The 24556-nt window shown below is 34.7% G+C and overlaps 1 protein-coding gene across 1 annotated transcript in view; it reads right to left on the bottom strand.

Moving 5' to 3' along the window:
- LOC125178013 overlaps positions 1 to 7339 on the bottom strand; it is a 41072-nt gene extending 33733 nt beyond the window's left edge. The window contains exon 1 of the mRNA XM_047880856.1: positions 7060 to 7339. Within this exon, the coding sequence (XP_047736812.1) occupies positions 7060 to 7117 (58 nt within the window). The 5' untranslated portion in view covers positions 7118 to 7339. The remainder of the gene's footprint in view (positions 1 to 7059) is intronic.
- Positions 7340 to 24556: the final 17217 nt, after the last annotated feature.

Here is a 24556-nt window from a genome sequence, read left to right as displayed (position 1 = left end):
CAGATACATAGCAAAATAACAGAAGTATATCCAGCAAATAATTAAAAAAAAAAAATATCAATAGCAAGTCAATATCGGACGATGGAAATTAATTATCGGTATGTAATTTCTAAGAAGCTGAATATAACTCCACTGTGACGTTTGCCTCGAACGGCACATGAAAGCGTAGGCAGGCAGAACTCCGATAGTAACTTTAGTAAACAACTGGTATATTGTGTAAAGGCCTGTTGACCTTGATCTTAAGTATTCAACTAAAAAGAATGCTCTGCAATGATGATAAAAATCCTGATTGTTAACTAAGTTTCTGAGGAACCTAACCCCATTGCAGAAAATATGGAATTAGTAGTTCGTAAATTTTAGAGTATGGAATTTATTTACGTACTTTTTTTCAGGTAAACGAGGTAGTATGTTTCACACAAGATGTTTTATTGTAATTTAAAATTGAAGACAAACACAAAATAGTTTTTCCTTTCAAACTCCACAAAATCTTTTTGGTTGTCGCAAAATAAATCTTGCTCAATCTGTTCTGGCCTCCTTTGAGTTGGTTGCAAAACAAAAAAAATAGCCGAATTTTTTCAAGATTGTAAATATTTTTCAGTCGAACTGTCTAAAGTGTTTGAAAATTCTCGGTTACTAGTCAAGAATGTACAGCGATGTTTTTTTTTGCTGCAAATAGCGAGAATATCGAAAAAGTTCCGATATGAATCGAAATCTTTCATAATCGATCATTCATTTCATATTTCATTATTCATTTCTTATATCCGTGATTGGCCGGTGCCTAAATTTTTCTCTGAGCAGTTTGAAACCAAACTTTGCAAATTTTTCAATAATACTATAACACTGAAATTTAATTTGTAAGTAACCGATTCATTATTCAGCAAAATCCTTTCATCAGATTTTAAAACCATACAAAAACAGCTCACATATATAATCACAAAAACTTCATTGAAATTATCTATTCATGTGAATCTTGTGCAACTTCAAAAACAGAATATTAAAACTATTGTGCCACCATGATGAATTTTAGAATACAACCAGCAGATCAACCAGGTCAAGCGCGAAATTAATAATCCCAGAGACGTCAATCAGAGAGATCCCGTCCCCGTTATCATATCTTTTCCCGGCGCCGAAATGTACAATTTGCCGGAATTTTCCGATATTAGGACATCGGAATTTTTCCGACATTTTAGATATCTAAAAATTTTAATCCACATTGTTTGTCAGTGCTTGTTGTTATTTATTATCTTTTTCATTTAAATTTTTTACCAGATATTCGACGTGTAAAAGCTGTACAATGTATTTAGCAGTGAAAAGACATGGCTGTAGTGATGTTAACTCAAACCAAATATTATTTGGGCACATTAAATTCACCACTTCTCTCATGTTTCTTCCTGCAAGCAATCGAAACGAATAACAGCTCCGGCAACTGTCCAATATTTTTCCGCATCACTGCCTAAATCAGCATGCAATTTTTTATTAAAAATTATGCCTAAGCTCTATTAACCTAATTTATAGGTCCCTCCAAGGCCAATGACGACTTAAAATATGCAAATTTCTTGTCTTTAAACGATATGAGAGTTAACGCAAAGGAAAACAAGATAGTGCATAAACTCACACTGAATATATGATAATTATGATGTCATCCATTTGATTGCGCCAAACAAATGCAAATTCTTTAGGCTAGCCTGTTCCACGCTGCCATATCTCATAGATAACATCTCAGCTGATCTATCTACAGCTTAGTATCGGTTTTGAAGGCATTAATCCAACGTGCTCTCTGATGGACCGAGCGTCTCTTTTCAAATGGTATCTCGGGCATAAGGTTTTTCTCCGATAAATCCGATTGCACTACATGGCAAAAAAATGCGCTTGAATTTTACAATCTTTCAGTCTTAAGATAACTCAGGGTTGATGCGATCTAAAACCACATTGTTTCTTGTCCTGGCTGTCCATGGGATGGAACTCGGCAGTCTTCAGCATCAAAGTTTAAAAGTATCTTACACTTCCAATTTGATTTTTCATAGGACTGGCTTTTCCATACCTTGTCGATTTTTATCATCGCACTTTTACCCTAAGTTAATCAACATTTTATCTCCGAGCTGCAATTTCTGCTCCAGTTGATTCGAGATCCTAGAAAAAAGTTTTTAACACACTTGATCTCTTCTCGTAATTTATGTACAACAAGAAATGCAATTTTGGCATTCTCAACATTAATTACTCCTGACATCTGACGTAATGAAATTTTATTTAAAACTAATAAAATGTTGTCATTAAAAAATCTTGAAGGAGAGGTTCGCGTTAGACCGCAGTAGCGCCATAACCAATTGAATTAAGGTTCATCGATCGTTGTCGGGAATGGTCAGCATAATTGGCATTGAAACGGGAGCGATTGCTCTCGATACGAAATGGATTCACTAGGCTAGGAACAAATGACTATTGCCCTTTTTTGCAGTAGGAAACTTCCTTAGATTCAGATTTAGAGATTAATATCAGTTCACGGTTTTTGAGCGTGACTAATGCATAGTGTTTCGGCATAGGGATCGGAAAAACCATAAAAAATTCGTTTTTTTGGGGGGGGGGAAGTATCGAATTGTTCATTTAAAAACATTTTCTATTACGTTTAACGTAACAATATAGAGTAACATAATTTTTATAAACATCCGAGTTTTGTGACTTCGTAATGGTCGAGCCAACATACAGTATATGTACACTCACGTCTTTTTCCGTGACCGTTAATAGATCGGGCTAATCCATGATCCTGGGAGTAGAGCTTCATCCGTTTTCTAGCCAGAAGATTGCAAGGCTCAAAATATTCATATATCAGAATCTCACAGAATTTTACTGGTTATTGGATTGGATTACTGTAGTAATATTGGAATCTCAAATGATCGAGTGAGTCTTAGAGTGCGGGCCAAGTTTGCTGCCATTTGAGCCATGATTTGTAGGCCAATTGTTCGCTAGAGTTTAATAATATTGTAACAGTCGAATAGTAATTTTTTCACTTGTAGTTGACACACAAAAAGGTAAATGATGTTGTCATGAAACAACAGATACGATTTAAGAAGTTTTCATATCTCTAAAACAAACATTCAAAATAAAAAATCAAATCTATCACACTTGAATCCTATAAATTATGGATCGAATTCAATAGTTTTTCTAGAGACGTTGTCGATTAGAATTTACATATACACGGTACGACTTCCGATTGGATGCAGTATAAAACCATTTATAATTAAATTGACAGAGTTCGCAGGTAAGATAAAATTGACTCTAAAAGACATGACATAACCATATAGAGCAATAATGTGATCAATTTATTGGGGCAAACAACGGACCAGGCCAGGAAACGAATGTGAATGAGAGATACTGGGACTGATGCACACAACATATCAAGGGAAATGTTTGCGACAGTCAGTGCCTATATATATATAGTACCGTTGCAAACCAAAGACCAATGGAGCTGTTGCAAGCAACAGACTCTATAAGCACAGCACAAACTGTGCTTTGGTGATAGTCAAATGCGCGGGTCTTAGCCGGCATCGAACTAATGGACATCACTGAAGCTAAATACTGCCCATGCCGACTGGACATTTCCTCTCCCCTTGCCTTAATGGAAGTGCAACTTTGTGAGAGGTTGTTGTTTAAAGTTGAGGTCTCATTTCTGGAAGCTCATATACGATTCATATCAAAAAGGATAACAGACATTGATTTGTAGTTGAATATCTTGCACCATTTTTTAAGCTCCATGTTTGAAGGTGACGAATGGAAGTTTGAAGTCGCTACCCTCTTAGGCGCTACTCCTACAAACAGAAAACACGTCCAGTGGTCTGCTCGTCCACGCTCCACTAATATTTTTTTGTGCAATTAAATATTCCGAGAAAAATAACATGGAATCCTCATGAAGTATATTTCAAAATTATTTCTGGTAATTTCGACGGACGAATGTCAAATTTCTTGGAGTAACAGGGAATCAATTTTATGATTTATGTTAAATGGCTTCAAAATTCGGAAATTGATCAAAAATATCTGCACAAAATGTCTGGATAAGGAAAACAATTATAATGCTAGGGGCACTTCTTTGATAAAATAAAAGCAATAAAATGTAATAAAAACCCCAGTATGGAAATTTCTTCAAGCAATAGAGATCCAACTGCATCGCTCACACGCGAAGACATTATATTTTTCAATCCATAAATAAGAATGTAAGGTACATATATTCCAGTCAAAATTTATGGCTGAACGGGGATGTAAACATGTAAGTATTGGGGATGGCTGAAACGACTTGACCATTGAATTAAGAGCCAACTGGATACCTTCATGCTGATACTGATCAAAACTTTATGCGAATTTCTTAACACAGAAGCTCAATCGGGCTGCACTGTGCAATACTGGCTGCACGTAGACCTTGTGAGAGATAAATATCGGTAAAAATGTTCGAACTTTGAGATGAAGTCTAGAGAAGCGCACGAGCCGACAGTATGTTAGCCAACGACGGCATAAATTTTATCGGATGTCTGTTGAGTTACAAAAATTGCTTCAAGAAGTTAAGAGTAAGAAATCTTGTTCTGAAAACTTGCGGTAATTTTTTAAGAAATTTAGTTCTGCAGGCGGGCCAAACGAAAATGCTCATACTCCGTAAAATGATAAGACATCCTCTGCTAGAATGTACCAGTTAGATGTTGAAATTTAAACTGCAAACATTCATTATTTTTGTGTTTTAGCTATCAAATTTCATTGAATAAATAGTGATTCAGATTCTAGAACAAAGTTTTCTGGACTGCATCATTCTTAATCTGGAAAAAATAGTGCTAAAATTATTAATAATATTGAATGAAACTTTTGCTTTATTTGAAAGGGATCGTTGAGAACAAAAGATTTGTGATCTAACCATAAATTTGACTCTCACTAAAAATTATAATTAAATTCCGTCTCCGATGAAAACTACCATCTCGTGAAACAAGACCTGAATCACAACGAGCTTGCTTTCTAGTAGCCGTGCTAGCTGTATTTTCCATTCGTCTCACAAATGAGCTTAAAAACGTCGTCGAGTCAAGCGGATTATTCAGAAGCAGTGCTCTGATTATTTAAAATTTGGCCGAGGAGAATTGAGCCGCCGGTTGAAATCTTTCACAAACAATAAATATTTGCAATGGCTTAAATTTAATTTATTTTTAATTTTTAATTGCTCTTTAATTCGAGCCTAATAAATTTCGTAAATTCTTTTTTCTAATTTAGCGTTTTGTTGGGGAATAAATCCAGGGAGGCAACTTTTTTCATTTATCAAAAGCTTTATCAAAACAAGTGTGCACGGATAGTAGTGTTATTTAGCTACCAGATCATTGAAATTCCAGCCGGCAGGTTGATTTATTTAATTTCACTGCATGACTACCAGCAATCTCTGGCCACGATGATGCGCATGGTTGCCTTACATCCAGGCAAATTCATGCAACCAGCATCGTGCACTGAACGAAGTGGCCTGCCTCTGACACCGCCACATGATGCGCCAGCTAAACGGACGAATATTACGCCAGCGTGAAATTTCATCCCCTGACAAAATGCTTTGTTAATTGCAATGATTTATCATCAAGCTCGTAATCTCTAGTGCTTATGACCTCTAATGTAACACAGAAAACATCCCTTCACAAGCTCTTTGATTGTAAGCAGTAAATATGGCGATCAAAGGAAACACAAACGATGAGTGGCGGGAGTGATAGATGATGAATTCATCGATCGTTCTGGAGTCCTCTGCTTGTTCAAGATTTAATTGAACCAATTAAAATGATAGATACGAAAGGAAATGAATGAACTTTATGCATTTAAGTCTCAAATAGGCTTTTCATTGAACAGTTAACAAAAGTTTAACTCACAAAAATTTGCCTTCAGAGAAAATAGATCATATTTTCAATTTATGTCTATATATAATATATCAATCAATCTTGAGGATAAAAGAATGTTATATAGCAGATTGCAAGCGAACTTCTTCGTACGGTGATAAATTATTTCTGGAGATTAATTTTTTCGCGATGTGAAATTTGAAAGTTATTGGTAAAATCGCCATAAGAGAAACGTTCCAAACCGCGCATTATGACTTCTTTATTGAAACCCTCCTAACATTTTTTTTGGGTCGTCCATCTAGTTGGTTCGGTAAACATGGTAGAGGCAACAATGGAAAATTTATTTGTTTTCAAATCAAAGCAATCACTTCCATCAAAGATCTTGCGGTAAGAGCAGCATGAAAATTTGATTTCTGGAGGCTAGTGTCTCTGTAACTTCATGAAGGGATATTCAGTTTAAATAGACCGAGTTTTCACGATTTTTTTACAAAACGGGCCAGAACAATTGCAATGTGCCTCTCTATAGTCCTCGCTCTTGTCTGAATATGAATGAATAAAGCCCGGAAATGATGAAAACCTCAGCTGCGGAACGGAAAACGCTGAACGTATGTTGGAATATTTGTCTCTACAAAAAATGATGAAAATTAATTCATATAAATTGGTATTATTCCCTAACAAAGTGAACTTGGAAAAATTAATTTGCAAAGTTATAGAGCGAGAAAAATGTCCAAAAATGAATTTACTTGCTATATGTACGCTAAAACGGAGAAAATTGCCAAATTCTAATATACAGTAGAGTAGGTTGTAGCAGGGGATTGTGGCGAGGCGTTGAATTCACTAACGAAATCCTTGATTTATTTGTAAAACAAGTCCGCAATGCAGTCTAGATGAACCTCAGCTAATTAAGTGTCATCATTACTCTTGCTCAAGGAAAAACTAAATCTTTCTTCCTATTTTTGGTCAAGTTTTTGATATAACGTTGACTCTTAAGACAAATAACGGAAAACCAATTTAGAAATGTATAGAACAGATTATTACAAGACGATGATCAACTTCATTCTTCTGCACGGGTAGAATCGATTCTCACCTTTATACTATACTTTACCCACCATAATTCTCTATCTGTGATGCACACTGAAAGTGACCAGATCCAATCAACCGTGTATATATATTGTTCAATTTCTGCACATCATAATAACATTTGTAAATAGTAATTAATACTCACCGATTGGAGTCATCAATCCAATCATGAGGTATAGCACCATTGATTGTGTGGAAGACATCGCACGAAACTGAAAAAAAAAACAATCTCACGAATGCACTAACAAATTATTGTGTCTGACTTATTTTTTCCACTTTTATTGCTTTTGAAAGTCTTGCTCTTCACAGACAAACTCATTATCTAAATTATTATGTTCAGCTTCGGAAAATGCTAAATTGCATTTCAATGAATCCCATTGCAGCTGAAGGGAAAATGCGGAACTTCTCATCCTTGTATACACGGATCTGCCAAAATAAAAAAAAGTTTTAAAATAAGCAAGTAAGACATCATTCCATTATCTGAAGATGAACATGTTTAATAGAAGTAAATAATTAATTAGATAAACGTTTTGTTCATTCCCTCAATTTTTTCTCAATAAAATCATTATTCTGTTTAAATTTTTATGGGATATACCTTTTATCCCTACAACATCTAGTCATGTCGTTGAAAAATTGTGATGGTAAATTTTGTATTTCTGTTCGACTACGACGTCATCGCTTCACTTAACATATAATTTAACCTGTAAGTATGTGAAAAATCATATTGCTAGAAAATTTTTGACTTAACATTTAATTTGAAATGCGATGACTATTGAATACGATAATTTCAATATTGAACTCGATCGCAATTAAATTTTAGAGATTCATTGTTTCACACACGCGTACTTCTACTTGCAATGAAAACATTTTTTATGTGAAGCAACACATGGTATACTACTGAAATTTAGGCAAAAAATTCTTCCTACTGCTATCTGTATGTAAGGCACAAGAGACATAAAGCCCTAATTAAAATAGACAATAATATTTCTGAATCATTTTAATTAAAAAAATTTAATGTTTTAGCAAACCTAAAAGACCAATTAGTATTCTAAATTTGCAACTGTAAATTGCCACACCGATGACCTTAGTAGATTGTGGTTTAGCCACTTTATTTACGGTACTTCAAATTTTTAATTATACCTGCTGTGCGATTGTCTGATGCCAAAGTTAGGAGACACACTGATTTCTAATTTCCAATTCGTGAAATGCAAACAATGCCGAAATTGAGGATCATGCTTATCTTCTCTGAACGAGAAAATTTTAGTTAATGAAGAAACGCACTGGTATCAGTTATAATATTGTGTGGGTATGAATACATGGGAACACAATCCAAGAATATTCAACGTTCATATTCATCTCGACACAGATAGCGCACAAAATACAAATTGATTTAGTCGAATGTTTAGTGGAATGCTTTCGTCGAACGAAAATGTCGAGGAACCATTATGAAAAATATTTCTAAAGAGCAGCATTTGCTTCCTAATATCGAAATATTTTTCACATATTATGCAAAAAATATTTCAAATACTTTCATTTGTGCCAATGAGAACACTTTAAGTGTAACAAAAAAGTCTCTAGTAAATTTGTGATTTGACTGATAATGAAATAAGAATAAAGTTTATTGCTGATTGCTAGTCGCTTTCCAAACTATATTTAAAACGTTGGCAACTTCTCATGACATTACTTTATTCATAACGATAAATTATAACTAAAACAAACTTTATTTTTCTATCGAAAATTGAGAATTTGATGACCAAAGCACTTCCAGCAGCAATATTTCTGAGTGACTATTTTCAAAATTTATTCACGCTTCTCATAATTTTTAATTAACTTTTACGTACAACATGAAAAATCGATTATTGAATGAATCGTTCACCCAATGTATTGATGATGAATTGGTTAATTTAAAAGACATTTAAAAGAAAATTGTGGCTCATCTTTGCGATCAATCGCCGAAAGACTGAACGCCATGCAACGCAAAATTATAATTCCCCATTTACTTTCATGTCGCGCATTAATATCTTTTGTAATAAAAATATCTTCTTTTGAAATTTTATTATCTTCATGAGCTAATTTTCAAAGTTATTTTGAAATCACCTAGGATTTTTTGTTCTTCAGATGCGATGGGCCCCTGAATGACCACCCGTGAATCACTGGCTGCATGGTATTTATGGTCACTCGCATGCCATGGACCTTGTTTCCAGTAATGTACTCAAAGGAGAACGGTCGCTTCATTTAGGGTAGTCTGACCGACAATGCTTGCATTGGTTTCACTTGGATAGTTTTGGGGTTATCCCTGCAACACGGAAGCAGACAAGCCCTCAGCACACACCCAACTACGGTCACGGTCTCCAGCCAACTGAAACCTCGACCCCGAACTAGATCCGCCAGGTGACCTATACCGTGCACCCGTCTGTGTCAGCCGTGTGGTCGTACGTACACTAACAGCGACGCTGATGTTATTATAATGTTATCATTAATAAATTTTTGCGTTACCCACAAAATTTCGCTATAAATTTAATTTTTTTGTCAATTATTAGTGTTTTATATATATAGGGGGTAGCAGAGTATTTGTTTAAATCTACGGAGTTCGCTCCGAGCATTTAACTATCTTCTCCTAGTTTAATGAGTGACCGCAGCCATCCAAAATAAAATAGTTTCTATGAAGACACTATCGGTGTACTGTGTAGACCTTTAAAGAGATAAAAATTGTGTAAAATCTTTGGCATGATCATTATTGCAGTATAAGGCACGTATTAGACGCTCAAAGTACTCAATGCTCGTTCTCGGACTCCCACTCGGCCTTAATGAAATTTTTGCGTGTATGTTACGAGCTAAATTGCCCTAAGCTCGTTAAGGTCAGACGAGGGCTTCCGTTGGTCCTAATCGGACACTTAAATGAGCTAAATGGCATGGCGTTGGCTTCAAATATTTAGTTGGCCATCCAAGACGAAGTCAGGGAGTAACTTTACCGGCAAGGTCAAATTCTTGAAGCACAGGACGCAAAGAAAAAAAAAAAGAAATATTTGTACCGCTTCATGCACGTGATTTATCTGCAACATCTTTGTAGTTTTTTCATTTTAAGTCAGTTGAATAATGTAAAAAAGATTTTTTTTAATTATTAATGGTGTCAGAAATCAACAAATTACAATTAGAACCATAACGTGTTAAAAATAGATTTACGCTTTCGTGGAATTAAGCGAAAAGCCTTGGTATCAAATTAATTTTCCCTGACAAATATGATGGAATCTGAGGAGACCAGTGTTCTGTGCTATCTTTAAATAAATCGATTACTCAAAGTTCCAACGATTAGAAGAAAACATTTTATCTTATTTTCAAAAATTCGTGACAAAAATTTTTCTGTGGTTAAGAGTGTGGTTAAAGAGTCATCATAACAATAATACTTTCCGGCAATCAGTTCAGCGTCTCAAGTTTTTATGAAGTAGATTGCAATTGTATTCGCATTAAAAGTGGAAGTCATTCCGCAAATGGAACTCATTCTTGGAACCCATCATAACTGGAACTCATTCTTGTTTTTCTTGTCGCGATTCAAGAAGCCAACGAGTCTCCAGCGCACACTGATCTTGGAATGGAACATGTGCGTTCTCAGCCGTTCTTAATACTCGTATCTTCGTGGGTGTGGAGAAATCCCAGGTATAATAAACTCTTGCCAGAAGGCCCTTGAATGAAACCCTGAGATTCTTCTGCTTCCCGACCAGCAGAGGCATTAAAGATATGTTATGACGTCATGAATAACAAGGGATGATATTGTAGTTCTCCGTATGATAGCGGAAAGATCTGAAGGAGATGATTAAATTTCTCTTTTTCGTCTCAAGTCTTGTGAAAAGTTCTTATAATCTTTCCAGGTAATTTGATCGTAAAAATTTGTTAAAATATTAACTTTATTCGATTACTTACTGAAAATTGTATGCAAAATCTTTTTTATAGCCTTGACGACGGCAGTATATATTTAAGAAGCTAAATGATACACCTCTTTTCAATTATTGCTTGTTTTACAGACGATGCCTTTAGCAATCAAGTATTTTTTATATTTTAATATCAAGATCACTGAGATTGCACAACTAAACATTAGTTCGCTACTAAGATGTTATAACAAAAATTTCAGCGAAGTAGATGGAGTCATTCTTCAAGAGCTGAAGTTAAATCATGGAAATGGTGTGTCATTAGGTACCAATAAGCGCAATCTGACTGATGATATTAGTCCGACCCGAGGACAGGGATTCTTGACTAAGTGCGTGAGGGATAAGTAAGACACTTCCCTCTGTAGAACTTACCTTTATACGAGGTGGTTATACATGAGAGTCATTGTAGAGGTACGGAAGGGGAGATGGCTACGACCGTTAGGTCGGAGGTGCTCTCACGAGTGTTACACTGCGGTTACACTGCTACTTAGAGGGGCAGGTTTACTGAGGTACCCAGCCCTTTATACCTTTATCGACTTCTACTTCCGCCCACTTCTGCTGTCTTGATCACGTGATGTATCACGTGATGTTGTTCATGCTGACTCAGGGTCTAGTATTTTTGCATCAATCTCTTGCGCATCAAATGAATATTACGTCTCAATTGTAAAATATCTATTATTTAAAAATAATTATAATGAATAGAATGAAACGCTGTAGGCTGTCAACCACCGGCCAAATACGTCCAAGCATCGTTCTGATCGTAAGCATGTTCAGCCCGCGATGGTTTTCTAATTACCTTACTCATGTTTATATTTTCCGAGGTTTATATTTTCCAAGGTTCCAACTCATGTTTCCGAGGTAAAGTGAAGTACACATTTCACTCGTGCGATAAGTGCCTATTTACCAAGTTTTTTTCGCATTCAACTCTAACGGTTTCAACTTAATGCACCAGTCTGAGACAAAATCCTAGTTAGCATGAGTTTTCAATAGCCAAAATGCGTTCGAAAAATTGACAATGAGGCTAAAATTTTTGCTGCCTTTCTGAGAAGGAGGTAGGCTTACTACAGATTGTAGCGTTGTGACCATAACAGTTTGTGTTTAATCAAACTACTTGTTAGAACAGAACGTATGTGTAATATTTTCTATTAAGTTATATCGTAATTTGCAATGTTAATGTGTACATGAATATTTAGTATGTTGAATTAATTTAAATAATTCAATTGACTAGGTAACTTGATGACCGACTACTCATAAAACTTTGAGCAAATAAATAAGCACTAAAATCACATACAATATAAATGATATGAATACGTATTCATTATCAGATGGTTGAGATTAATAATTCTGTTAAGCTGAAGATAATGCCAAAATGACATTATGACCGGAGAAGCAGGTAAAAACGAAGGGCAGATAAAAATGCGAACTTACCTTTTTTGAACTTACAACCGTTGTTTTTTTATAAGTATGCTGACTTTGACTTCACGTAATTCAACTAAAAAGGCTGAATTATTGCAATAAAATAAGCCTTATCAATAACAAAACTAATACGGCTGAGAGAAAAATTTCGGAGTGTTTGAAATTATTGATCCCCACAGTATATACAGCATGCTGTATGAAATCTCTTTTTATTCATTTTTGAAGATGGACAGGAATTCCTCACCCTAATTGATTTTACATAAAGGGGGTCTTTAATTTAATTTTGTTGAATCCAGAGAGGAAAATATTTTCTCTTGGAAGCCATAACAAAATTATATTCCGGTTGAGTCAAAAGGAAAAATCTTGTTCAATCTGTTGAGGCCTCCATTGAAGTGGCTGCAAAGCATGAAAAAAGCAGAATTTTCTCAGGTCAGGAAATTTTTTCATTCGGTCTTTCCAAAGTCTTTACGAATGCTTGGACTGAGGCCAAAAATATTCAGCGGTCCTTTTTCTGCTTCAAATGGCTAGAATGATCTTAAAATGCAGGGATAGCAATAGCTTAGAATTGATAAAATTGCTAATAATAGACAATGTATAGCCAGTACCGGCCGTTGCTTCAATATTTTCTCCAAATTTATCAGAATCGAATATGTAAAAAATTTCGATCTACATGAAAAACCAACTAAGTTCCAAATTAACCAAAATTTTTTCTCCACGGAAATTTTTTATCCGATCTTGTCAAATTCCAAGAATAGTTAGCCTATTAATTCCGAAAAAGTGCATATTATTCAAAACTGCCAATGAAAATCTCATATAAATCCTAACAGAGAATTTAAAACGTATGATGTAGACAAGATGAATTTGATAAAAGTACTAGCAGGCAGACCTGGCGATGCTCAAAATAGAAACTCTTATAAATTTAATCAAAGAGAAAAAGTTGCTGTTATCTCTCATATTTTTCGTCTGGAAGGACATAAATATTTTAAAAACTTTAGACAGCGAACCCTGAAATTTAAAACTTCGAACCTACATTACTTTTTCAGTGATAATTTGCTATTTTGGTTATGCTAGAGAATTATGAGACGTATGATGCACAGAACCTGTACAATGTACTTACCAGCGACCTTACATTGCACATTGCACATTCGACGGACAATTACGACTTAAATGTCACATATGAATTTAAAATTTGTGCAATAGTGCTTTATTTAATAAATTCATAGATCACTTCAAAGCTTTGAGAGCTTTAAATTCTTATACCGCCAATTTTGGTATCAGAGTAGTATCAGCATTTCAGGCTTTCGTTAAAAAACCTGGGGCCGTGGCCGGCTTCCTAAAAACTGCATTCAAACGTCGTCGGGGAAAGTTGACCAGATTCTTTCATATAATTAGATAGTAGTATACTTTATACATACAGCATAAATACAGAATGCTCAAAGTACACCACTGGGAAGCTTACAAATGAAATGTTCTCAATTATGCAACAGGAAGATTTGCCATAAAGTTTTCATGTGTTCAAAACTATGCAAAATGACAACAAGGTTTTTACCATAAGAAATTAACTGTTTTTTTAAGAAGTTCAGGTAATCAACCGGAAAGGAGTATGTGAGTTTACCTATAAACTATACTAATATAAAAGAAATAAACAAATTTTTACAACTATTTCCAAGCACAGAATTTTTGCAGGAATTTTAATTCCATGATACAGAACAAACAAGTCAGCCGTCAGTAGCAGGTATTGGCAATAGCAGGAACGGTGCACGGGAGAGGTGATTTAAATCAATGATTGGCTATTAGTGAAAGTTATTGCCTCTCGAGCAGGGATGCTATCAAATACAAACGGCATACAAATATAAATGAAACAATAGATGTTGCTCTGTGCTGCCCGATAATAAAGCCTGTCGATGCCGTGCCACGTAATTGGTTATAGCTAACAAAGATAGAATGTTCTCCTGTTTTGACTACCAGTATCGATTTATGAACCATGAAAAGTTTTGACTTTGTTTCCAAAAATAATAGTTTTGAATATCATGCATTGAGATCAGTGACGAATGAATTTTTTTGCTCGCTTTATAGGGTGAGTGAGCTTAGTATCATCACTATCAGAGAGATATACCTCGTGATAAAAAAATATTGTAGAAATATTTTGACTCGACATTTTTAATTGGGTACCTATGACAATGCTCCAAATTCCACATAAAAAATCCCCGTAAGTTTTCATTAGATTTATTGTGGAAACACTTGAACCCCGTTCCTGATTTTTTTCAATTTGTAACTATGTTACAGCATCAAGGAGCTCCTGCTTGCTTAGAAAAGCAGCAAGAGCCACAGCAGGTACGCGAAGCAATTCTTTCTATGCCTTCAAGTGACGCAGCATTACCTGGTTCCTGTATTGCAGCATCTCCGTCTCTTCCCTTCGAACCGTCTTCTAAACGTACGCTGAATATCAACTTCAGGGTTTCCTAGTCGACACTTGTGAATTAATCGATTTCGCTTTCCTAATATCTCAAATAGAGCCTTGTTTAAGATTCTCGCTTCAAAACAACCATCCCCATTTTTTTTGTGGGGCGAGCATCCCCTCGCCCCACAAGCATCCCCAAGCATCTCCAAGCAAACTTGTTTTCAAAACAAGAAGCATCCCCATTTTTTTCAGCGTATTCTCTAAAGCAAGAGTTTACCTGTACCAACTAACTCAATGGTAATTTGTTTGTCAGCTAAGATCGTTGTAAGCCAAACCTCCTGTAATTTGGTGAGATTTGTTCATTAGTTAACTTTTTCATGGAGGACTTGTTTGAGAAATGAATACAAAGTCAGTATATAGATTTTTTATCATTGTTTTCAGGATTTATTCTTATACTGTCTTTTGTATTGAGTTCAGAAGCTGGTTTAATCAACAACACCGAATATTCAATTTATTTCCTCAATAAACTAAAGAATCCATAAGAAGATTTTCACTACTGGGTTTGAAAGTCTTCTTATGGATTGAAATCCATATGGATTGAAATCTTATGGATTGAAATCTGGGTTGAAACAAATCTTAGTATAATTATTTTACATGTGCAGGAGATTCATATTGGGGAAGTAAGAAACGCTTCAAGGCAACTCAACTTCGGATCCGAATAATTCATGAGATCTCATATATCGTACATTATTAAATAATAATAATACATATTAGAAATACTTATTAATATCTACGAGACACATTGATAACAAAGTAAACAGTGTTACAAATATATATGCACTTTACCCGTGTAACTTTAACTGCCCTCATAGATCTAATTTCCATTGAGTAAAAAATACTGATGGCTGATCTTTTACATGCAATATTCCTAAACTAAATACAGAGTTAAAGATGTGTTTCTGCATGAATAGGATTGTGTTTACAAGAAATAAAGTGATTTTATCCCCGCGCGCAAAGCTATTGAAGAAAATTGATATCAAATGACTCGAGTCGACGACACTCGATAGCTCTGCTCGAACATCTCCTACAGAAAGCTCCGTGCACATGCGGGAAAAAAATATCAAGTTCGAACTCGGATTTCTATTCTTTTCTGATTGACGGAAAAGGAAGACTTCGAATTACAGCCATTATTGTATTTGGAAAAGGAAGTGAATGTTATTTGGTTAAAACTGCGGATCGTGTTTGAAGGGATTTAAAATTCATTTATGAAGCAATAAAAAGGGTCTCCTAGGCCATATCTATTCATGAAATGCAGAAGGAAGATAAAAAAAATGTTTTTTTTTTACATCCGAGACGAATTTATGAAAGATATTTTACGGCGAAATCTAATGTGCAACAACGATTCACAGCACAATTGCTCCTGAAATAGTTCAAGTGCCGTAGAATTTTATTCACATTAACTAGTTTCAGAGCTTCAGATGATTAACGTTGGGAAAGTGAAAAAGAACATATATTTCTTATTAATTATTCAGTAGCTCGCAGATCAATTTTATCAATTGCACGATTATTATTACAAATAAAATTTCTGGAAATGTATTTCCAGAAAAACAAATTTTGTGTACTTCAAATCAAAGGTAGACAAATGGAGAAACAATTACCAAAAATAGGGCTATGTAGTTACCCGGTTACTTCATGTTTCAAGAGCAATTTTGCTTGCTGATTTGCATATAATGTGCAGCGTCACTGAATATTTCTTGTGTGGTTGGAAGCTAGAATTAATGCATGATTATCCCGTCACTATAATAACCAAAGAATTATAACTGCTGAAAAGAAGAAGTTGCGCATTGCTTTCTCATCATCAATTTCACTCAGTCACTTTGGAAAAGTTTTTTTGTCTCGCGTTTACTCCTGTTAGGAGAAAAGTCTTGAAGTTTAAATGTCGAACAAAAGTTTGAGGAATTGTTTCATGGCAATCCGATTGTATCTGATACGATGCTGTTGGATATAATTAATGAAGAGTTTAAATTAATCCCGATATGATAATGCTGTTGAGATAGCAAAAGTCACTTGGGAATTAAATATTTATTTTTGCGATGCCTAATGTTTAGTTGGCAACTAACGCTTTGAACCATATAATTTGTTGTCGAAAATTTTTTGATTCATCAGCGAAGAACAAAAATATGAAGGCGAGATAATTAGAGAAGATTTTTCTTAATTATAAGTGATGGTTGCTACAATTTTTTTTTCTGGCTGTAAGAAGGTGCAATCCGAATAATTTTTTCGATCGTACATTACCAGATATATATTGACTGTTAGTTCCTCGATTGCCAAAATTACCATTTACTTGGAATGCCCACAATATGAAATGCATAACTTATATCCAAGGCAATATCTTGCAATGAAAATTGAGTCTCAATCATGTAATAATTAATTTCATAGACTTAATATATAATATATGAAACGAACAATTACATGTTTTGTGAATCAGAGATGTTATAATAAAATCAAATATTTTATTTAGATTTTATGTCAGAATTGCGGACAAATCTGAAATTTTAACCGTTAAAATCGGATGAAAACCTCATGAATCTTTTCCCAGTATTCAAAGCAGTGATGCCAGTCTGAATAGCTAGCATTTTTTTGGCGTGAAACTTCGGTTGGGCGTCCAACAAAAAGCGGCTTAGCGGATAAACTTTTTGTATTAAGGTCCCTAACTTGCATCGCTCGCCTTCTTAACGTGACAGTCAAAACAATCCGGCTTCTTAGGAGCGGTATTCGAGGCCTGGAAGTTTGATCCTGGAATTTTTCCTGCTTTGAGAGAAGAAAACAACAGCGGCAAGAGATCAATAAACGTAATGGTCAGTTCCATAACGTAAAATTAGTTCAAAACTGAGAAACTATTGAATCGGCATAGGAACTGGAATGAATTGTTCCTATTAAGTAGATATCGTTAGAAACTGTTTAGAGCGGCATTCCCCAGAGTAATATTTCAGATTCGAGATGCAGTAAAAACTGCACTCCCGATGCCTTAATTACATGTTGTCACTTTTCTACATCTACACCTCCCTAAAATATTTTAATGGCACTATTTGCATTAGTGTCAATCGTCCGATTGTGTAAAAATGCAAGTATATTTCCCGCTGCTCATCATATTAGAACAAGAGCTCTGCACACGCAGCTCTCTGAACTCGAGTTTCTTCGCAGAAATTAATTGTTGTTTCTTAACTCACAAGGCCTCATTCCGAAGACTTGAAGCCGAGGTCTAGTTTGATCGAGTTCATTACCATTTTCAATGGAAGATCAAGGCGAGATCTCTTTGTTACAAAATAGCCTAGCCAAGTTTCACAAGCTGGGTTTACTTTTAATCAAACACCAAAGAGAAGAGTGCTTTCCAAACTACATCAATCCAAACCCTGCTAATGTTAAGCTCTCTTTGGTGCCTCAAGGGCTTCAACTTAGCAGCTAATAACGCTTAGAAGCAATGATTTTTCGAGAAAGATTATATGTTTAATAACTTTCATAAACCGTAATGGGCTGATACTTCGATGCTACTAAATGGCGCCTATCTCCCAAAATTCAGCCTCGTAAACTGTTTCACAACATGGTAATAATGTATATAAAATCCTCAATTAATTTTTAATTAATTGTTCCTGTGACTCATTAGTATGTAATAATCTGAATGCGATAAATTTCTTTGTTTCTGATCCGAATAAAGCGAATTTTCACTCATAGCATCTGGCTGGAGTATATATAAAATAAATATTGTAAATGCGTCTAAAACAATTAGAGCCAACAAATATTTGCGTTTTCGGGCTGCTTGCTGATGTAAATGAATATTGGCTTATAAATGTTGAGTTTCGTCAATTCTTAATTTATTCACGCTTAAGTAGGCTTCAGTATCACCTCGCTCGGTTCTTACCCAGCGAAAATTTCCAGACGCGGCAGCTTCTGATTTGGATTACCAGAAGCTGGGGCGACTCTAAATTTTGTTGGGGTTGTAGTTTGCCGGTGAGATTTGACAAAGTTTCCGTGAAGTATAAAATGAACGTTCTTCTAATTCATGCCAGCTACGCGACATTTTTGTGTTAAATTTAACAGATTTTGGTTTTTATCCAGAACATAAGATCGCTGGCAAAAATTGATACTGGAGAATTGAATATTTTGATTACGTGAATATTTTTTCCCGGAATCGATACCGAAAAGTTTTGTTCGTGCTAAGAAATTGAAAGCAATATGGAAAGAATTCATTTACATTGAAAATTTTTGAAAATCCTAACTGGATTTACGAATAATCTCTAAATTCAAATATAATGTATACAATTAATTTATAGTTTCACGAGTAAAAAGACTGATCCATTAACACGCTTATTTTCATAAATAAATCACTAATAAATGGACAATGAGATGGATGATACTTTTTTGATTGAATTCATGCACAGTATAGATTCCTCACAATAGATTATAATGCAAGTTTTTCGCGCATTCATAGAAAATAAAATAATTTCCGAATCTGTATTGCTTTGCGCCTGAGTGATACTCTACTGCACCAAGCAGACAGAGTTTCTCTGTAATTCTCTCCGCAGATTGCGGTTTTATGATGTCTCTCGGAGCCATGGAAGATAACTGAATTTTTTGACGTGGGAGAGAGCACAGGCAGCAGACGACTTCATATTTGAAATGAATAGTAAGAGCTTTAATAAACCTGAAGAATATGTAGTGTGGTATTCAGTGTAAAATTCATTTTTTAAAACTACAGCGGTGATGAATTATTGATCTCTTAGTGTATATAGTAGTATTTAGTTATGTAGTTGAGAGACCAAATGAATGCAAACATGAGTACAAATTAGCTATGAAAAGTTATTTCAAGAAAGTAATTATGGCTGATTTTAACATAGAAGTCTTTTTCGAGACCGACGAAAAATTTTTTGCCTAAGTAATATTTATTGCAGCCTTAATTATGGAGCAAAATATCCATCGCAGATTAGAATGCTTGTAAAAATATTTAAGGCGATAAATTTTTTATTTAATATAAATGCTGTGCATTCATCAGAAAACCATGACGAATAAATTACAGTGAATTAAGGTGCTAAGCAAGTGTGGCTGAAGTTAGCTTTTTCTCAGTTTCTCTTTTCTTCAATTGACTACATTCCAAGATAAAAATACCAGGATTGATTTACAAATAAATATTTCGTTCTCCAATTGCCTACCGAGCTGATAGAGGAATTTCATTTCGAAGAAAATAGCAACAAAGATTCATTTGGAAAAATGAGGAGAATAGTTTCTACAATGGAAGCTCCTTCTGTGAAATTAATTTTCAGTTAGTGGGCTCAAAAGCTAATCATGTGGGAAAAGTTGATAAGATTTTATTTATATATTAACTTGACAAAAAGGGTCGCAACTGAATTGTAGTACATGAATGCCAGGAAATCTCCATAATTGAACGAGTATTTTTTTATATATAACCTGTTATTTTTTGCTGTCTGAAGTCGGGTCCCTGGTGCCAATTAAATCGTTTCGTACAAAAATCAGGATTCGTATCATATGACGTTATTGTAACTGAAAACGTGAGGAAATTCATTGTATTATTTATTGCCAACATAACATTGACATATCTATAGAAATAATGTAGGTTTAGAAACTCTTCTTATTCTGTCTAAAATTCACTAAACTAATATAGAGCCAGCATTTCGCTCAGGGAGAATGAAATGACTGCAACTAAGGCCTTGAGCTGTTCGTTATTTAAAGTGAATGTGTGTATTGCATTTGTTGCTCACTCAGAGCCGAGGAATAAGTTAGCTGCTGCTATTCAATGTCGTTTATGCATTCACTTCACGTGAATTTTGCGTCCTTTCCTAACATTTCGCTAGTCGCTACGACTCTTGGTCCGGCCTAACCTTGCCATTACTTTAAAGTGCTGCGATTTTCCGCCTTTGTTAGCGTGATATACGAGGCTCCAAATTCTCTAAGCCAACAGAAAACGGCGCTCCTCTTTTAAAAAATCGAATTGAAAGTTTTCTGAGCGCCGTTTTTAGGCGCCTGGTATCGTTACGTTTTCAAAAATTACTGCTTCTTCGCAATCGTTCCCGTGATACATCAGCCAGTCACCTATTGTGAGCTAAATTCTGAAATTTGGAACCCTTTACTCTGAGAAGACTCACCATTACCATTAGTTGAGTGTTGGTAAAGCTTTTGAATTTGTTTTCTGCTTACAGTGGAAAACCTCTTGTGATAATTATAACAAGAGTTTTGAGCTTGCGGTCCTTCAAAAATTATAAGGGCGTACCTTACGAAGTGCTATTAGAAAACAATCTGGATGTCACTCACTATATATTTTTTTATTTCAAATTTAAATACTCTAAAATAGTCTAGCCAGAGTTCCGATTTGGAGGAAATATTCAGTTAACACTCCAAGAATCGAAATTGTCATGTGATTAAATATTCTTTGATCAATAATACGAATAAAAAAATCAATAATAAGAATTATTCAATTAATAATCAATAATCAATAATAAGAATTAAATCAATAAGAAATAAGGCCTTGCATTTAATTTTCCCGATGTCTCGGGTAGTTGTGATGGATAAGGTAAAAATAAAATGTTCAAATAAGTTATAAATTTACTCTATGAGCAAGAATTTAATTACACAGTAATACACAGTACATAAGCAGGTGCTGTTGTTACATAATATCATTCCATCGAGCTTCAAGCCACTCAAGAATGAATAATTGTCATTGAAGATTCATATTTTCATAACTATTTAATTAAACTGAAGTCATATATTGCCAGTTTGAATTCTTAATTTTCTAAAACTATTCTAAAACTTCCTTTTAGACCAATAGTGCCCCAAACCTATAAGGAACCTATAAGTACCCAAAAATTAGGAGTTATTGCTTCCAGTTATTTCTGCAGTGTGTCTCGCCATGCACGAAGGGCAAAGATGAGTGGGCGTCAAGCAATAAGAAACCTTGTGCCTGATACACAGACGCACCAGAGGCCATACTTTCAAAATTCGCTAAGTGAACGTAAGTACTTACGCTCTATTTTCTTGTCTATAATTGGTGGATTTTGCTTGAAAGGCAGTCAATGATTGGCTGATGAACTTACGATCTCTTAACTTTTTTTGAACGTATAGGCCCTGGTGAACTGCTCTCTGCATGCCATGCGCTCGATGACGCTCTTTATTCTACGACCCTCTGTCATTATTATTGAGAAATTTACGGTACGATTTATTTAATTGATTCACTTAATTAGAAATTAGAATCGTTGAAAATGGATGTAAAATTCTAAAAGGATTTTCATCGCTAATTTATAAAAAAATTGTTGCAAAATTTTCTCTCAATTTTCTAAAAAATTATAATAAACGATTTCTTTCTTTCTTCGTGAAAATATGTTAATCAAATAATCCACTCATAAACAGTAGTCAGATTATACGTGAAATAATATGTTCTAAAGGGAAAAACATAGTTTTCTGGATATGATGACGTCTTCTGTTCTCTAAGCCTGTCATGTTCTAATATCTGACTTTTCCACTCGAAGAAAAATCATAACTTTCTCTGCGCGTAATAAAAATTCTAATAACATGTAGTTGATCTTTTTTCAAGATTTATTTGGTTCTAGCGCTCAGAAAGAATATCAAGCCGCTGTAATAGCGAGACAACGCGGAAAAATTATCATCATAAAATTTAATTCATGCATATTCCGAAGCTCATATAAATCATATCGCGAGTTAATGGCTTGCATTGCCAACAAGAAAACAAAAAGTCGTAATTTATTTTACGCTAATCAATGCATTCTTCTCTTCAATTCGTCGGCTTTTGTAGCTTCCTTCCATCTGCTTCAAATTTCATGGTGCTACGGAGCGAGTCCGTGTGCTCGTACTTATGCAAATTCTTACATTAAAAAGCGTAATGGAAATCGTCGTATTAATTTTCCTATGTTTATATTACCAAGTTCGTACATTTCTTATACAGGAACAAGAGTAGTAACAGATCTTGGAAGCATGGCTGAAAGTCATTACTGAAATAAAATGTGTTGTTAACAATCTGTCTCAAAAAGTTCCTTTAGATCTACTAAATTGAAAAACCATTGGAGTATAAGTCATTTTAAAAAGTGGGTAGCGAATAATAATCACCAATAATCGAGTCAAGTCATTCCAAACATTAAATCACTAAAATAGGAGACGTTACAAATCTAAAATTTTACAAAATACATGAACTTTACATGTTTCGAATTTACTCATATTTTCATAAATTGAACAATCTGTAACAGGACATAAATAATTACACATGTAAAAACTATATTTAAAATCATTTGAATATTGTTTTTATATGTCAAACTGTTATTTAGAATAGATTATTATATAATTCTCAATTATATAATTAATTTACAATAAACAATAGCGCAAATTTCTAAATATGTAAAAAGAAGCAAATAAAATTTGTCACTCCTCAACATGCTATCCATTCAGTTATTAATTTCAAACGAGAGTTGGAAATTTTTGCTGTGAGCGTGACATGAACTTTTTTTATTTATGTGTTCTGAAAGCTTGGTGGTCCTTGTAAAACTGCTGAATCTGCTGTCGAAACGCTCCAGGAAATTCTGGCATTCTGAAAACTGAGCCATAAAGAAGAGCAGTAAAATTTTATGAGATCAAGGTGACATTTGATCGATATTTTCTGCCGGCCACGACTGGGCCGTCACTAGGAAAATAAAAAATTCTGGCATGAAATGTGACACGGCATCAGTCACAACGCCATCACACATATAAGGCATGAATCACCTCGCCTCCCATTCCATCATCAGATGTACCACAGTTTACTTCACATCACCATCACACATATAAGGCATGCATCACCTCGCCTCCCATTCCATCATCAAGTGTACCACAGTTTTCTGCACATCGCCATCACACATATAAGGCATTCATCACCTCGTCACCCGTTCCATCAGCAAGTGTACCACAATTTTGTTCACATCCCCATCACACAGCAGGCCTTATGCTTCCTCCTCTCACTCCTACAAAAATGGCATCACAGTTGCCTTCCCATCTCCACCACATGTAAAATACTCATCCTTTCTTTTTACATTCCACGTGTCTATACATTAGTCATCTATTCATACCCAGCTTCACTGCCCTCACCCTAAACCTTTAATACGATAATGTAGTCACTAATACCTTGGCACGTTCGCTAACAAGATTCAATAACACAACTGGCTGTTAAACACCATATAAATTAAACTAAATATGGCCATGACGACGTCATGTAAGAGTTGATCAAAGCCTTGCAACAAGGCAAGATTTTGCGAACCTACAAAAAAAGTTTCAGAGTTGAGAGTTTTAATTTTCTGTCGCCGTACAATATGCACAAAAAATACACTAATTGTATAATAATTGAAAACAAGAATCTTGTCTTAGGGATATCAATTGAATCAGTGTGGCACCGATTTCACAAAATAGTATATTTAGAAGTACAGGTATAGCCTAAAAATTTGTAAAAACAATCAAATTAACAGAATAAAACAATTTCATAGGTGCCAACTAAGTCTCATAGGGCGCAATCTCGGCCATCAGGAAGGTTTGCATGGTTTGAAATAAATATGGATTTACTTCGAAATTAAATTATCTGTGCTAGATAAAATTTGATTTGTTAGTATATCTTCGAAAAGTTTGAATATATTATGGTTTTGGGAAACAACCAAGCAAGCAATGATCCCGCCTTTTGATAAATCCTTGTGGATGAAAGATTTGATCATATCCTCTACAACACTTCAAATATTTTTCATTTTTCTGCAGACACAGCAGAGAAATCTTCAATAGAGTAACGCTCTCTAAAATATCGCCATAGCGAGAAATTCCTAAAGAGTTTTCTTTGTGAATTTCTTTCTTTCATACTATCGAACCCT

This window comes from Hyalella azteca, unplaced genomic scaffold (assembly GCF_000764305.2).
Source record: "Hyalella azteca isolate HAZT.00-mixed unplaced genomic scaffold, Hazt_2.0.2 contig6470, whole genome shotgun sequence".
In the NCBI taxonomy this organism is placed as follows: domain Eukaryota; kingdom Metazoa; phylum Arthropoda; class Malacostraca; order Amphipoda; family Hyalellidae; genus Hyalella; species Hyalella azteca.
The sequence above is the reverse complement of the archived record's forward strand: the minus strand, read 5'-3'. Positions and strand labels throughout refer to the sequence as shown.